The sequence below is a fragment of the Cebus imitator genome, unplaced genomic scaffold (genome assembly GCF_001604975.1).
Source record: "Cebus imitator isolate Cc_AM_T3 unplaced genomic scaffold, Cebus_imitator-1.0 Scaffold159, whole genome shotgun sequence".
In the NCBI taxonomy this organism is placed as follows: domain Eukaryota; kingdom Metazoa; phylum Chordata; class Mammalia; order Primates; family Cebidae; genus Cebus; species Cebus imitator.
Window position 1 is genome coordinate 2,742,976 of NW_016107474.1, and position 15,155 is coordinate 2,758,130.

At 54.4% G+C, this 15,155-nt stretch overlaps 1 protein-coding gene across 1 annotated transcript in view; it reads right to left on the bottom strand.

Moving 5' to 3' along the window:
- Positions 1 to 304: 304 nt before the first annotated feature.
- The window catches only part of CIBAR2 (CBY1 interacting BAR domain containing 2), a 15,853-nt gene continuing 1,002 nt past the window's right edge, over positions 305 to 15,155 (bottom strand). The window contains exons 2-8 of the mRNA XM_037743918.1: positions 13,706 to 13,940; positions 11,888 to 11,956; positions 11,484 to 11,586; positions 8,753 to 8,862; positions 4,115 to 4,228; positions 2,050 to 2,151; positions 305 to 653 (exon numbers count right to left, since the gene is read on the bottom strand). Of these exons, the coding sequence (XP_037599846.1) occupies positions 522 to 653; positions 2,050 to 2,151; positions 4,115 to 4,228; positions 8,753 to 8,862; positions 11,484 to 11,586; positions 11,888 to 11,956; positions 13,706 to 13,940 (865 nt within the window). The 3' untranslated portion in view covers positions 305 to 521. The remainder of the gene's footprint in view (positions 654 to 2,049; positions 2,152 to 4,114; positions 4,229 to 8,752; positions 8,863 to 11,483; positions 11,587 to 11,887; positions 11,957 to 13,705; positions 13,941 to 15,155) is intronic.

Sequence of the window (15,155 nt, forward strand, 5' to 3'; positions counted from 1 at the left end):
ATGAAGGCAGAGGCAGGTGGATGTGGCTGTAAGACCAGGCGCGCCAAGGACAGGAGCCGCTGGAAGCTGGAGAGGGGCCTGGGACAGGTGCTTCCTCTGAGCCCCTAGAAGGAACCAGCCCTGCTGACACCTCGCTCTCAGCTTTCTGGCTTCCAGAACATGGGAGAGGCGTTTTCTATGGTTTGAGCCGCCCAGGCACTGGCGCTTTGTCAAGGGAGCCCAGGAAAGGAATCCACTGTTGGTGACGTGAACAGGCGCCAGCGTACCTGAGCCCCCAGACAAAAGGCAGGATGAGAGACTGGGGTCAGGCTGAGAGTCATGAGCATTTATTCAACACCTACTATGTGCCAGGCACAGCAGTTCCCCAGAGCAACCTCTGAGGTGAGTGATACTTGTCCTGCAGTACAGATGAGGAAACTGAGGCTCGGAAGACAGGTGGCTTGCCTGAGGACACACAGCAGAGCCCGCCTGAGGATCCAAAGCCCGCTCAGTTCTTCTAACTGTTGTGGGCGGTTCTATTCCTATTTATGGGTTTCCCATTTATGGGGTTGCTGCCCCAGTGCCCTGAGGTCCTCCACAGGGGCCTCTTCCATGGAGCCGTCTTCACTCTCCTTCTCTTCTTTTCTTGGTCTCGCTGTGGTGCTCTGGGCACTCTAAATAATAAAACGACAGTAACATCCATAATAATAATGGCAGCAACAAGTCTGGAGTGTTTGTTCTGCACGTGGTGTAGATCTGTCCGTGGATACTCAGCACAGCCCTGTGCAGAGGCTCCCGTTCTGAGCCGCTCTGCAGGCGAGGACTCTAAGCACAGACAGGCTAGGGGACTTTCCCACGGTCACACCGCCAGAAGCAGATAGCATAAAGAAAAAACAATCAAAACTTCAGGAAACATCCGACACACTTACAGAAATGCACAATACTCTGAGAAGCCTCAGCAATCGAACTGAACAAGTAGAAGGAAATTCACAGCTCGAAGACAAGGTCTTCGAATGAACCCAATCCAACAAAGACAAAGAAAAAAGAACAGGAAAATATGAAAAAAGCCTCCGGGCAGTCTGGGATTAAACGGCTGGGGATTGCACCTCCCCTACCATCTTTTGAGAGAATTGTCCTGAAAGCATGAGATGCCCACCCCGCCACACACGGTGGGCTGGCCGCCCCTCACCCCTCCTCACAGAGACCAAACCTGCTGTGATTGGCATCCGGCTATTCAGGGTCTTTATTTGCCCTTTTCAGTTGCACCTGCAAAGGTCCCACAGACATAGAAATGCACCTGACGGCAGGCCTTCCTGGGCTGTAAGGAAATGTGTAATATACACACCTAATCGCTTCCCTAACCTCTGAGGAATCCTGGTTTCTGCAACCCACAGGCCCACAGTCTGGGACGCAGGTGTAGGTAGACCTGTCTGGGAGGCCTCTGTTTCTCAAGTGGCAAAACCTCAGAGTGCCTCAAGGGAGCGCTCAGGACTCGTGACAGCCACGGTGGGGACTGTGGCCCACCATGCTGGGTGACATGGCTTCACTGGTTCTACATTTTTTTTTTTGAGACCAAGTCACTCTGTTGCCTGGGCCGGAGTGCCATGGTGCAAATCTTGGCTCACTGCAACCTCCGCCTCCCGGGATCAAGTGATTCTCCTGCCTCAGCCTCCCAAGTAGCTGGGATTACAGGCACACACGACCACGCCCAACTAATTTTTGCATTATTTTTAGTCGAGACAGGGTTTTACCATGTTGGCCAGGCTGGTCTTGAACTCTTAACCTCAAGTGATCCACCCGCCTCAAGTGATCCATCCTAAAGTGCTGGGATTACAGGCATGAGCCACTGCACCCGGCCTCGTTCCATTTCCAGGCAAAGTCCTGGTCAGACCCTGGGGCAGCCCTCCACACTCCCGCCACCCCACACTCCCGCCACCCCCGCCTCCTCCAGCCTCTCATTTCAAACTTGAGTTCTCAGCTGCCCTCCTCTAGTCCCTGGGACTCCTACCACGGGGTCTCCTGGGCTGTGCACTTCATTTTAGGTGTCGCCTCAGCCTCCCACACACTCACCTGGCTGTCGAGAGAACGAGGGGCAGATGGAGAGGGGTTGGTGCTGGCAAGTGGCCAAGTGTCATGACGCCCAGAAACTCCCTGCACCTTGGCTCTAAAATCCTGCCGGGGAGAGACCAGGGTGGGTTGGAGCCAGTGGGAAAACATGACTTGGGGCGGGGTAGTGGGATGGAAAGATGGCCGGATGAGAAGGCCTGCGACAGCCGATGCCCTTGCAACACCACGGTCCTCTCCAGGAGCTTCCTGTTTCTTATTCCACATAATCTACAGCGGCCCTGTCAGTGGGTTATCACCCCCTTTTATAAATGGGAGAAGCCCAAGGGCCAGGTCACATATCCATAGTCACACAGGAGAACACCTGGATTCGAGATCGCCCTTGCCCCTAAAAAGAATATTGTAGGCCAGGTGCCATGGCTCACACCTGTAATCCCAGCACTTTGGGAGGCCGAGGCGGGCAGATCACGAGGTCAGGAGATCGAGACCATCCTGGTCAACATGGTGAAACCCCGTCTCTACTAAAATACAAAAAATTAGCTGGGCGTGGTGGCGCACGCCTGTAGTCCCAGCTACTTGGGAGGCTGAGGCAAGAGAATCGCTTGAACCCAGGAGGTGGAGGTTGCAGTGAGCTGAGATCGTGCCACTGTACTTCAGCCTGGTGACAGAGCAGGACTCTGACTCAAAAAACAAAACAAAAACAAAAAAGAAAGAGAAAATAATATTGTAAAGTGAGTGAATGCGAGAGAGCCCCTCTGACCTGCACCGAACCTTGTGTGGTGGTTTTAAGGCTTATTGGAAACTCAGATGATCTGATGCTCCCCCCATCAGGAGCTAGAATCAAATTCCTCTCCCCTCGAATACAGGCAGCCTCAGATTCACTTCTAACAAACAGCATACAAAGCCACACTGTATTACTGCTGAGGTTGGGTCATAAAAGGCAATCGAGTTTCCACCTGTGTCCCTAGACACTCCCTCTTGGAAGCAGCTGCTGTGAGGAAGCCCAGGCCCCATGAAAAGGCCGCGGGCAGTGCTCTGGCTGCGGACCCGGAGGAAGACCCGGAAGGGCAGGCTGTGTGGGGTGCGGCTCACGCACTTGCCCAGGGCTCCACGCCTGGAAGGCCCCTGTGCGTGGCTTAGCGCTCTGACACTGCCGTCCTGAAGATCTCAGTAATTTTGGAAGGAGGGGCCCCACGTTTTCATTTTGCCCTGGGCCCTGTAAATCACATGGCCTGTCCCGTGCTCAGATGACAGCCACCTTCTGCGAGACATAAGCAAGGAAAGCTAAGAAAAGACAGCCCCAGCCTCTGACCAACGGCAACCACAGGAAGGCCGACCTGAGACCTGCCCAGGTGAGCCCCATCAGCCGCAGACCCACAGGAGGGAGTCATGATCAGGGACTGTTAATTTACAATACTAGGCTGCAGAAGGGCGTTACCGATAATGCAAACAGCTCCTTCTGGATTTTAATCAGATCAGGTGGGGATAAAAAGCACTTCTTTTCCACTTAAAAACTACAGCAAGCGCCACCCAGGAAATGTTTTTTGTTGTCAACCCATTCATTTTTTTTGTTTTGTTTTGAGACAGAGTCTCGCTCTGTCACTCAGGCTGGAGTGCGGTGGTACAATCTCGGCTCACTGCAACCTCTGCCTCATGCGGTCAAGCGATTCTCCTGCCTCAGCCTCCCAAGTAGCTGGGATTACAGCTGCTCACCACCACGCCCAGCTAAATTTTGTATTTCACCATGTTGACCAGGCTGGCCTCAAACTCCTGACCTCGTGATCTGCCTGCCTTGACCTCCCAAGCTGCTGAGATTATAGGCGTGAGCCACCACGCCCAGCCAATCCATTCATGTTTAAACAGCATATGATGAATATGTTGATATTCCAAATAGCGTTAGGAAGAATTATCCTCCGTTTGGCACCTGGGGCAGATAATGACAACGCTTTATCAGAATGAGTCTTAGAAACGTTGTAATATGTTACCAACAAAAACTGCTTCTATCAAGACAGAAGCAAAATGAAACCTTGCTCCACTCCACCAGGTAGGAAATGGGGTGTCTGTGACCCACCTGCAGGTCCCTCTCCAGGTCATACTTCTCCAGGGTCTGGAAGGCGCTGGAATACACCTCCACCGCTTTGGCATGGAAAACCATCTCAATAGTTACAAAATCAGAAAAAAATGTCTGTGGGGAGAGAAGCCCCAAGAATGTAAGCAGTGCAGTGAGAAAGAGAGCCCAAGGTAACCTGGGACGCAGGCAGACGGGTGGGGGTGAGGAGCTGTCCAGGTGCGGACAGCCCCTAGGTGGGGAATTTCCACATGTAATTTTTTTGTTGACACATTGATGGAAAACACATTTGCATGGTTCCCAAATCAAAGCTATTGGCCAGGCGCAGTGGCTCATGCCTAAGTTCTCAGTACTTTGGGAGGCCAAGGCAAGAGGATGGCTTGAGCCCAGGAGTTTAAGACCAGCCGGGGCAACATGGCAAAACCCTGTCTCTACTAACGAAGTACCTAGGTAATTAAAAACATACAGACAGACAGACTGTGCCAAAATGGTCTGAGGACACTGGCTCTTCGCCCTTCATTCTGTTCCCTTCTTTCACTTCCCCCTCCACCTCCTGAGGTAATGCTCAAGAGTTTCTTCTGTCTTCCTCCCTCGTTCCCTGAGATAAGCCAATGTTCTTCTCTTCTCCCTTTTCAGTTTCTTCCAAGCTTTTCCCCTCTACTAACAATCAGTCCTGGAGACCTTTTCACAGAAGGCTTTTTTTTTTTTTTTTTGGGACAGAGTCTCGTTCTGTCGCCCAGGCTGGAGTGTAGTGATGTGATCTCAGCTCACTGCAATTTCTGTCTCCCGGGTTCAAGCGATTCTCCTGCCTCAGCCTCCCGAGTAGCTGGGACTCCCAGCACTCTGGGAGGCCGAGGTGGGCGGATCACAAGGTCAGAAGATCCAGACCATCCTGGCCAACATGGTGAAATCCCATCTCTACTAAAAACACAAAAATTAGCTGGGTGTGGTGGTACATGCCTGTAATCCCAGCTACTTGGGAGGCTGAAGCAGGAGAATCGCTTGAACCCAAGAGGTGGAGACTACAGTGGCCTAAGATCGTGCCACTACGCTCCTGCCTGGGTGACAGAGCGAGACACTGTCTAAAAAAAAAGGAGGGCCAGGGTTCAAGGCTTCTGCCTGCCATTTACCGGCATGGGTCCCTCAGGAAATGCCTCCTCCCTTCTGAGACTCAGTTCATTCCCCTATATGGTGGGAACAAGGGAACTCCCAGTTCACAAGCCCTTCAAGAGTCACAGCAATGATCTCAGATTGTGCCCTCAAATCAGCCCGTGCCTGCAGCCCGGGCCCATCCCAGACCCACCCAATAGAGTCTCCAGCGTAGGCTCCTCCATCTGTGTTTAGAGAGCCCTCCAGGTGAATCCTGACACACATGCAGCCATGACAGCCCCTGTGTCACTTACCTTCTCTTATAGGAACCCCAGAACTATTGTGCAAATACAGTCATTTTCTTAGAAATCTAAAGTCCGAATGAGGTGGCTCACGCCTGTAATCCCAGCACTTTGGGAGGCTGAGGCAGGCGGATCATGAGGTCAGGAGATTGAGACCTTCCTGGCTTATATGGTGAAACCCTGTCTCTACGAAGAATACAGAAAATTAGACAGGCACGGTGGCAGGCGCCTGTAGACCCAGCTACTCGGGAGGCTGAGGCAGGAGAATGGCTTGAACCTGGGAGACAGAGGTTGTGGTGAGCCAAGATCTTGCCACTGCACTCCAGCCTGGGCAACAGAGCGAGATTCCGTTGTCCCCTCTCCCCGAAAAAAAGAAATCCAACCTAAAATGAGGGTGGTGAACATTTGCGTCCCCCTAAGATGCACGTGTTGAGCTTCATCCCCAGTACAGTGATGCTGGATGATGTTGGAGGGTAGGGCATCTGGGGGGTGATGAGGTCAGGAGTACTCCACCTTTTTTTTTTTTTTTTTTCTGAGTCTCCCTCTGCCACTCAGGCTGGAGTGCAGTGGCATGATCTCTGCTCACTGCAACCTCCGCCTCCCAGGTTCAAGTGATTCTCCTACCTCAGCCTCCTCAGTCGCTGTGCACCACCATGCCCAGCTAATTTTCGTATTTTTAGTAGAAATGGGGTTTCACCCATGTTGGCCAGGCTGCTCTTGAACTCCTGACCTCAAGTGATCCGCCCACCTCTGCCTCCCGAAGTGCATGAGCCAGCATGCCCAGCTAATTTTTGTATTTTTCTGTAGAGACAGGGTTTCGCCATGTTGGCCAGGCTGGTCTCAAACTATCGACCTCAAGTGATTGGCAGGAGGGCTTCATTTTCGTGAATGAGATGAGTGCCCTTGTAAAAACTTCAGGGAGCTTTTCTGCCCCTTCTGCCGCATGAGGATGCATAGAAGCCACCAGCCATGGGGAACAGGCCCTCCCTAGATGCTGAGTCTGCTGGATCCTTGATCTTGGACTCCCCAGCCTCCAACAGGGTGAGAAATTTACTTCTATGGTTTATAAATCACCCAGCTTCAAGTGTTCTGCAGGCGCAGGCTGAATGCACTAAGACAGGTGGTAATCATTAGCTCATGTTTTTGTTTTTATCTCTTTTGAAGGGCTTTTGAGGGATGGTTTGGATTCAGATCTCTTACAAATTTAATCCCAGAGCTTGAAAGCATGCCCACTTTTAAACTTCCAGCTTCTGTTGGCCCCTGATTTGGAGGCCGAGAACCGTGTGGTCCACGCCCCGTGATGCCACCCACCCAGCCCCAAACACATCAGGTGCTGAGCAACATCTGCCGGCTGTTCAAGGTCCCCCTTCCCATGCAGGTGGCCTGAGCACTGATTACCGACGCCTCATAGCCTGTACATTCATTCATGTAGGCATTCACTCATTCATTCATGTATGCATTCACTCATTCATTTATGTATGCATTCATTCATTCATGTATGCACTCATTCATTCATGTATGCATTCACTCATTCATTCATGTATGCATTCACTCATTCATTCATGTATGCACTCATTCATGTATGCATTCATTCATTCATTCATGTATGCACTCATTCACTCATGTATGCATTCACTCATTCATTCATTCCACAAGTATTTACTGAATGCCCACTAGGCACCAGGGCCTGGAGCCTGGTGACTGGGGCCCAGCAGGGGCCTGTCCTTTGGCACTGACATGCAATGTGTTACGCAGTCACCTCACAGGCTTCTCCTCCCCATGATGTGATAAACATGATAAATGGCGCACAGCACATCACGGACCACGTGATCCATCCATCTCCTCCCGCCCCAGCAGGTCCACTCCATGAGCTCAGGGACCGTGCTCTGATGGGCACGGTGTCCCAGCATCAGGCACAGTACCTGGCACACAGTAGGTGTGCATTCCACATTTGTTAAAGTAATGCGTGAAGTGAATACACAATTAACTACTTCTCCTGGGATGGCAGGCTGGCAGGAGCAGAGCGGAGTGTATGAACAAGGGGGACAAGGGAACTCCCAGCTCACACGCCCTTCAAGAGCCCTTCACCAGGCCAGTCTGGGGTCTTGTGACTTTCCCTAAAGAATGAGGTTGAAGCCGAAAGAGGAGGAGGCACTGACTCGATGCAGAGCCAGGCACCGCCCTGCAAAGGCCTTGGGCAGGCACTGGCTCTGCTCACTGAAGCTTGAGTGTGGTGGGCAGGCTGAGGCCACAGGGCTTGGGCTGGGGCTTCGGGAGCCTTGAAGGGATTTTGGCTCCAATCCTTAGACCAAGGGGAGCCACCAGAGGGTGCTCAGCCCAGTGATGATAAATTCGACCTGCCTTTTAAGAGTTTCCTGGGGCAGGTGCGGTGGCTCATGTCTGTAATCCCAGCACTTTGGGAGACAAAGGTGGGCGGATCGTTTGAGGTCAGGAGTTTGAGACCAGCTGGCCAATATGGTGAGACCCCTGTTTCTACTAGAAATACAAAAATTAGCCGGGTGTGGTGGCGAACGCCTGTAATCCCATCTACTCTGGAGGCTGAGGCAGGAGAATCGCTTGAATCTGGGAGGCAGAGGTTGCAGTAAGCAGAGATCACACCATTGCACTCCAGCCTGGGCAACTGAGTGAGACTCTGTCTCAAAAAAAAAAACCTAGCCGGGCTGTGTGCACCTTTGGAAAATGGACTGGGAGGGCTCAAGAGCTGGGGAAGGAATCTCCGCGATCACTCAGTCCTGAAAGACCCCAATTCTCCAAGCTCCTCTTGTAAGGGCTGGGGCTCTGGGCCCAGGACTCTGTGGTGCTGGGGTGGGATCTTGGAAGGAGGAAGGCCTCCACGCCCACCTTCTGGGCTCAGCGTGGCTTGTTCAGGGAACGGTGTTTGGAGCTTTGAGGAGAAAAAAAGTTTAGGGCAAAGCTGTGTGGAGAGGAAGTAGGGACTGTGTGCTGAGGGCAGGCAAACTCTTCCTGCTTAGGAGCTGGACCTAGGGCCACCCAGTGGCTTCCTGTGCTGGTACAGCGGCCCTGAGCAAGAGTCTCTGATGCCCTGTGGCCAGGATTAACTGTGCCAGGAGCCCATGTGGGCACAAGCTCACACACCCCTTCCAATGCTCACACATGCATACAGACCCACACATACACACCAACGCATGCACACAGACACATGTACACACGTGTGCACGCTCACACAAGGCAGCCCAGCGTGCCTCCCACACCGGCCAGCAGCCCTCACCTGCAGGTCCCTCAGCTTCTGCCTCTGGAAGGCGTCCACCATCTCCTCCAGCTGGAGGGCGGTGCGGCTGGAGTCCACGGCAGCCCTCTGCACATTGGTCTCCGCCTGGCCCCAGGGACATAGAGGTAGAAAGTGTCATGGGGGTACTTCTGGCCCGTAGCCACCTTTGTGAATCACTCTGTCTCTAAACCCTCTCTCAGTGCCACTCTCCTGCCTCATGGGACGTCTCTTGCCAATTTGGTCATCAAAGGAATGGCTGAGTAGGACCACGGCTGAAGGAGCAGTCACCGGAGAAAGACACGCCTGCCTGCTAGCTGTGTGACCTCAGGCAAGTCACTTAACCTTTCTGAGCCTCAGTTTCCTTTCTTGTAAACAGAGGACAGTGATAAGACCTGCTTGGAAGGCTGTTGGAAAAATTAAACAGTGGCACCGCTGAGCCCTTAGGACTGGTGCTCCACGTTCACTGATCATTCATTCTTGCATGAGGAACATGTTTAGGTAATTCACTCTTTCGTTCCTTTGATCAACATCCACAGATGCCTACTCCATGCCAAGCCCAGACGTGAACAGTCTGGCTTTCAGAATAGAACACCTTGGAGCTGTGTTCAAAATTTGCCACTTAACTGCCTGTGTGACCTTGGGCACGTCACCTTTCTCAGCTTCAGCTTCCTCTTTAAAATAGGGACTTAAATGCCACCTTCATGTTTGTGTAACTCCCAAGAAGGAAAGAGAGCTGGGGGCTGGCATCTAGGAAGCCCCCAGGAAAGAAGGGAAAGCTGTTGTCAAAGGGCTGCAAAGATGGTGGGTGACCCAGGCAGGAGCCAGGATGGAAGGGGGGCGCCCGGGCGGGGCTGTGACCCACCCTGCTGTAGGTCAGCACGAGTGTCCCGGGCACTGTGGGAGGTAGGGCAGCATCCCCGGCCTCTCCCCACTGGATGCCAGGTGGTAGGTGGGATAATGGACCTCCAAAGCCGTTGATATCCTAATCCCTGGCACCTGTCAATACGGCCCCTTTCAAGGCAAAGGGGACTTGGGGTAGCAGGTGAATGAAGGTTGCTAATCAGCCATCCTTGCTGTGGGAGATGATCTTGGATTATCCGCTACAGCCAGTGCAATCACAGGGGTCCTTACAAGTGGAAGAGGGAGGCAGGCAGGAGAGTCAGAGGCGAGACGCGACTACAGAGGGAAGGTGCAGGCTGCCGGCCACGGCCAAGGGACGTGTGTGGCCTCTGGAAGCTGGAAAAGGTGAGGGCACAGACTCTCCCTGGACTTCCAGAAGGAACCAGCCCTTTCCACACCGTGATTTAGCCCAGAGGGCCCACGACGGACCTCCAGTCTCCTGAACGGTGAGTCTGTGGTCATTTGTCCCCACAGCGGGAAGAGCCTAACATGTACCAGCAGAGCTCCCCAGTCGTGAACCAGAAACATCACCAGATGGTGAAATGTGCCCAGGTGAGGACTGCTGGCTTCACTCTGTTAAGGGGCATTCTCTGTGGTTGGGTGCAGTGGCTTAAGCCTGTCATTCCAGCCCTTTGGGAGACTGAGGTGGGCGGATTGCCTGAGGTCAGGAGTTCGAGACCAGCCTGGCCAACATGGTGAAACCCTGTTTCTGATAAAAATACAAAAATTAGTCAGTAATGGTGGTGGGTACTTGTAATCCCAGCTACTAGGGAGGCTGAGGTAGGAGAATCTTTGAACCGGGAGGCAGAGGTTGCAGTGAGCCGAGACTGTGCTACTTCACTCCAGCCTAGGCGACAGAACAAGACTCTGTCTCTCAAAAAAAAGGTGGAGGGGCACGGCCAGGTGCAGTGGCTCACACCTGTAATCCCAGCACTTTGGGAGGTTGTGGAGGGCGGGTCACAAGGTCAAGAGATCCAGACCATCTTGGCCAATATGGTGAAACCCGAAACCCCATCTCTACTAAAAATATAAAAATTAGCTGGGCATGGTGGTGGGTGCCTGTATCCCAGCTACAAGGGAGGCTGGAGCAGGAGAATCGCTTGAACCTGGGAGGTGGTAGTTGCAGTGAGATGAGTTTGTGCCTTTGCATTCCAGCCTGGTGACAGAGCAGGACTCCATCTCAAAAAAAAGCAGGGAGAGGGCACTCTTTGGATGAGGTCACACACTCAGTGACACAAACAGCAGAGGTGACTAGCCTCCTCCAGGTCTCAGCCTACCTCCTGGCCCCTGCGTCTTTCCCACGGGGCAGGACAGTACGACAGAGAGCATGCGGGGTCCCCTCCACCTGCTGTGCCCCATGAGCTCCCGTAACTGTGTCCCTGTGAGCCTGATTTCCTCCCGTAGACAATAGGGATGAGCGTAGCATTACCCACCTGATGTGAGCATTAAACAAGTAACTGGCAGTGAAACTCAGCCCGTGGGGGCGTGGCTTGTGGGATGGCTTCAATAATGGGACAGGGCCCAGGCCTCCAGATCCCCAGCGGCTCTTTTAACTGGTACCTTTGGCTTTCCCATCCTGAAGGCAGGGCCCTGCCCACACCTGCTTCTGCCCAGGGAAAGCCCACCTGAGGTCCTGATTCTGGATGCCCAGACAGACATGTCACACTCACCTGGGACTGAAAAACGCGCTGTTAAGGAACCCAGTTAAGCCCAAACAGCCCCGTTGGGGTGGTCTGCCGCCTCGAACACCTGCCCAGAAAACCCCAGAGGACATCCGTGTGAGGGGACACCCTGCCCCGGCAGCCTCGGGCCCCACTTCCGGGGAAGGATATGATCATTTGCTGATCTGAGGGTGACTTCTGCCTCAGTTTCTCGAGGTTTTTCAGTTGTTTGATCTCATGATTTTGGACATGTTTGAATTTCTTGATCTCAGCCTGCAGAAAAGGAGGAGGGCTCTTTCCCAGGAACCAGCAGGGCAAGATGGGGATGCCACCCACCCGAGGGGCCCCGGCTCACCCGCGTCCACTTGATCCACGCCCCGTAGAGCAGCAAGATGGGGATGCCACCCACCCGAGGGGCCCCGGCTCACCCGCGTCCACTTGATCCACGCCCCGTAGAGCAGCAAGATGGGGATGCCACCCACCCGAGGGGCCCCGGCTCACCCGCGTCCACTTGATCCACGCCCCGTAGAGCAGCAAGATGGGGATGCCACCCACCCGAGGGGCCCCGGCTCACCCGCGTCCACTTGATCCGCGCCCCGTAGAGCTTCAGGGGGTTGACCACCTTGGCCTCCAGCCTCTCAACCTTGGGGGGGGCGGGGACACCAGGGGATTTGAGCAAAGAGTGCAGGGTGCTGCCTGCCTCCCGCCTGGGCATAGAAAGCACAGCCCACACCCGGGAGCCGCATGTCCAGAGCCGTGCGGGGGATGGGGAGCGTGAGATGCCGTCCCTTTCCCGGCGTGTTGGAGACACTGGCCTGGGCTCAGGGCCCAGCTCTGCCTCCGGAGGGCTCCGGCAACACATTCAATCTCTCAAAGCCTTGTTTCCTCACCTGTTCAACGAGGCCATGGGTGTACCCACTAGGGTTTCAGGACAGTAGGGAGATGGTGCCTGGCCCAGAACTCAGGGAGTGTTGTCACCAGGGAGGCAAGACAGGTCCCCAGTGTGTGCCCAATCCCTCTACATGACAGCCTGGTCCTGTCTCCCAACTGCCACACAGGGTGGCAATGACAACCCACTTTGCAGATGAGAAAACTGAGCCTTGCTTTGGGGACAAGATTTTGTTGAGAGTCACAGCAGGGCTGGGTGAGGCACTCTGGGAGGCTGAGGCAGGCAGATCACCTAAGGTCAGGAGTTGAAGACCAGCCTAGCCAACATGAAACCTCGTCTCTATTAAAAATAAAAAAAAATTAGCTGGGCATGGTGGTGCGTGCCTGTGGTCCCAGCTATTCAGGAGGCTGAGGCAGGAGAATTGCTTGAACCCGGGAGGTGGAGGCTGCAGTGAGCACAGATGGTGTCACATCATTCCAGCCTGGGTGACAGAGTGAGACTCCGTTTCAAAGAAAAACAGGAAAACAAAAACAAAGCTGAAAAAACTAAAGCAGCCACTTGTCAGTCTTACAATCGAAAATGGCTTTGTGAGGGCCAGGAGACATGCCCGTGAACGCGTAGACACCAAGGAAGACGGCGCCCCGCCTCCTGGCGCCCTGGTCCTCCTCTGGTCTCCGTGGGAGTTTAGCGTAGGCGCCTGGCACCAAGCTCTGCCGCCTGTTTGTCACAGATCCATGAGAAGTTTTGTTTTTCCTTTGGTTAAAGGTAATTGAAGGTGGGAGGATGGCTTGAGCCCGGGAGTTGAAGAGCAACCTGGGCAACATGGCGAAACCCCGTCTCTCTTTTTTTTTTTTTTTTTTGGAGACGGAGTTTCGCTCTTGTTACCCAGGCTGGAGTGCAATGGCACGATCTCGGCTCACCGCAACCTCCGCCTCCTGGGTTCAGGCAATTCTCCTCCCCCAGCCTCCTGAGTCGCTGTGATTACAGGCACACGCGACCATGCCCAGCTAATTTTTTGTATTTTTAGTAGAGACGGGGTTTCACCATGTTGACCAGGATGGTCTCGATCTCTTGACCTCGTGATCCACCCGCCTCGGCCTCCCACAGTGCTGGGATTACAGGCTTGAGCCACCGCGCCCGGCTAGAAGTTTCTATTTTTAATTATTTCCTGAACACCCTGCCTCCCCTTCGCCTCTGACTCCCCTTTCTGTCCCTTCCGGAGGCCCTCACAGGCTGGATGCGTCTCCTTCGGGGGCTGGTGCAGCCCCAGCGCTGGCCTCCTGGGTTTCCTTGGGTGGTTGATTCTTCATCTGACCCAGAAAGGCCTCCCAGGCTGTCACTCCTGCAGACAGAGGTGTGACCCTGGGCAGCGTGTAACTGTCCACCCTCGGTGGGTGTCTTTGGAGACTCACCCGTCGGCTGTGGCCACAGCAGGGCTCCTGCTGCCCTCAGGCCTGAAATTGGTGCCCCTCAGCATCCCAGCCCCGGGCCCACCACGCTCACCTGGGCCTGCCGGTAATCCTGCACCTTGGCCAGGTCCTCGGCGAAGTCCCTCATGGTGGCGCGCAGCTCAGGGTTCTCGGAGTTGGCGAAGTCGATGAGCTGCTTGACCAGCTGGTCCGCCTTGTCCCGCAGCCGGGCGGTCTTGCGCGTGTAGGCAGCCAGCAGCGAGCATAACTGCCCGAAGTACTTCTCGGCATTGGCCACAGTGTTCTCCATCACCCTCACCTGGCTGTCCCTGCGGACACGGGGACCTGAGTGGCCGTTCCGGGCAGCGAGGCAAGGCCCGGGTCGTGCCAGGAGCAGACAATGGTTATGAATACAGGAGCTGCCGCCAGCTGGCCTCCGGTGTGGCACGCACACGCCTCAGGCTATTGCTCAAGGTGGCAGCGTCAGGGCCATCGAGGCTGAGGAGAGGGATGTGCCTGGGCCGGTCAGCGGTGCGCAGGGACACAAATGCTTGCTTGGCTCCAAACCTGGCCTTTTTCCTCCCTGTGATGCCGAATGGGCCTCTGTCTTCCTGGAAGCGTTACTCCATGCCACAGTCCCTGGCTGCAAAGGCCTCTGCCCTCTGAAATTTCCCCGTGCTGTCTTTCTCCGTAAGCTGTCAAAATACTTTTATATATATGTATAAATTTTTGAGACAGAGTCTTGCTCTGTCGCCCAGGCAGGAGGGCAGTGGTGTGATCTCAGCTCACTGCAACCTCTGCCTCCCGGGTTCGAGCGATTCTCCTACCTCAGCCTCCCGAGTAGCTGGGATTACAGGCACCCGCCATCACGCCTGCCTAATTGTTGTACTTTTAGGAGAGACAGGGTTTCTCCATGTTGGCCAGGCTGGTCTCGAACTCCTGACCTCAGGTGATCTGCCCGCCTTGGCCTCCCAAAGTGCTGGGTTGACAGGCGTGAGCCACTGTGCCCTGCCCTGACTCACCTTTATGTGCTCCCAGCCCGGCGCCTCCCCAGAGCAGGTGAGCGATGACTGAGCCACCGCATTCGGGCTTCTAAGACAGCCATGGAGGCCCGGCCCCTGCCTCCCTCCTGGGCGCTCTCATGCCCTCTCCTTTCCCTTATCCCCAGCATGTCACTGTCTCTGCCTCTCTCCCTTTGACCAAAGCCCCCGTGCAACCCTCTCATCAAATCCCTGATGCAAGAAATGCCCTGAGGAGCAGCCGTCTGTCCCAACAGACCCCAACTCTCTCGCCACCCTCATTGCGAAAACACTCTGCATGCATCGCCCTATAAGCAAGGTATTGCTGGTATCACCATGTGAACATGGAGTGAACTGAGGCCCAGAGAGGTAAAGCATCTTGCTGCAGGTCACACAGCCAGACACGGCCTCTGTTCCCGCAGGCGGGGTCCTTAGAGCTTCTGACTCGGCAGCACAGGGGACAGAAGTCAGACATTGGGGCTCCCAGGAGTGGGCACCAGAATCCCTGGGAGTGTGCCTGAGAAG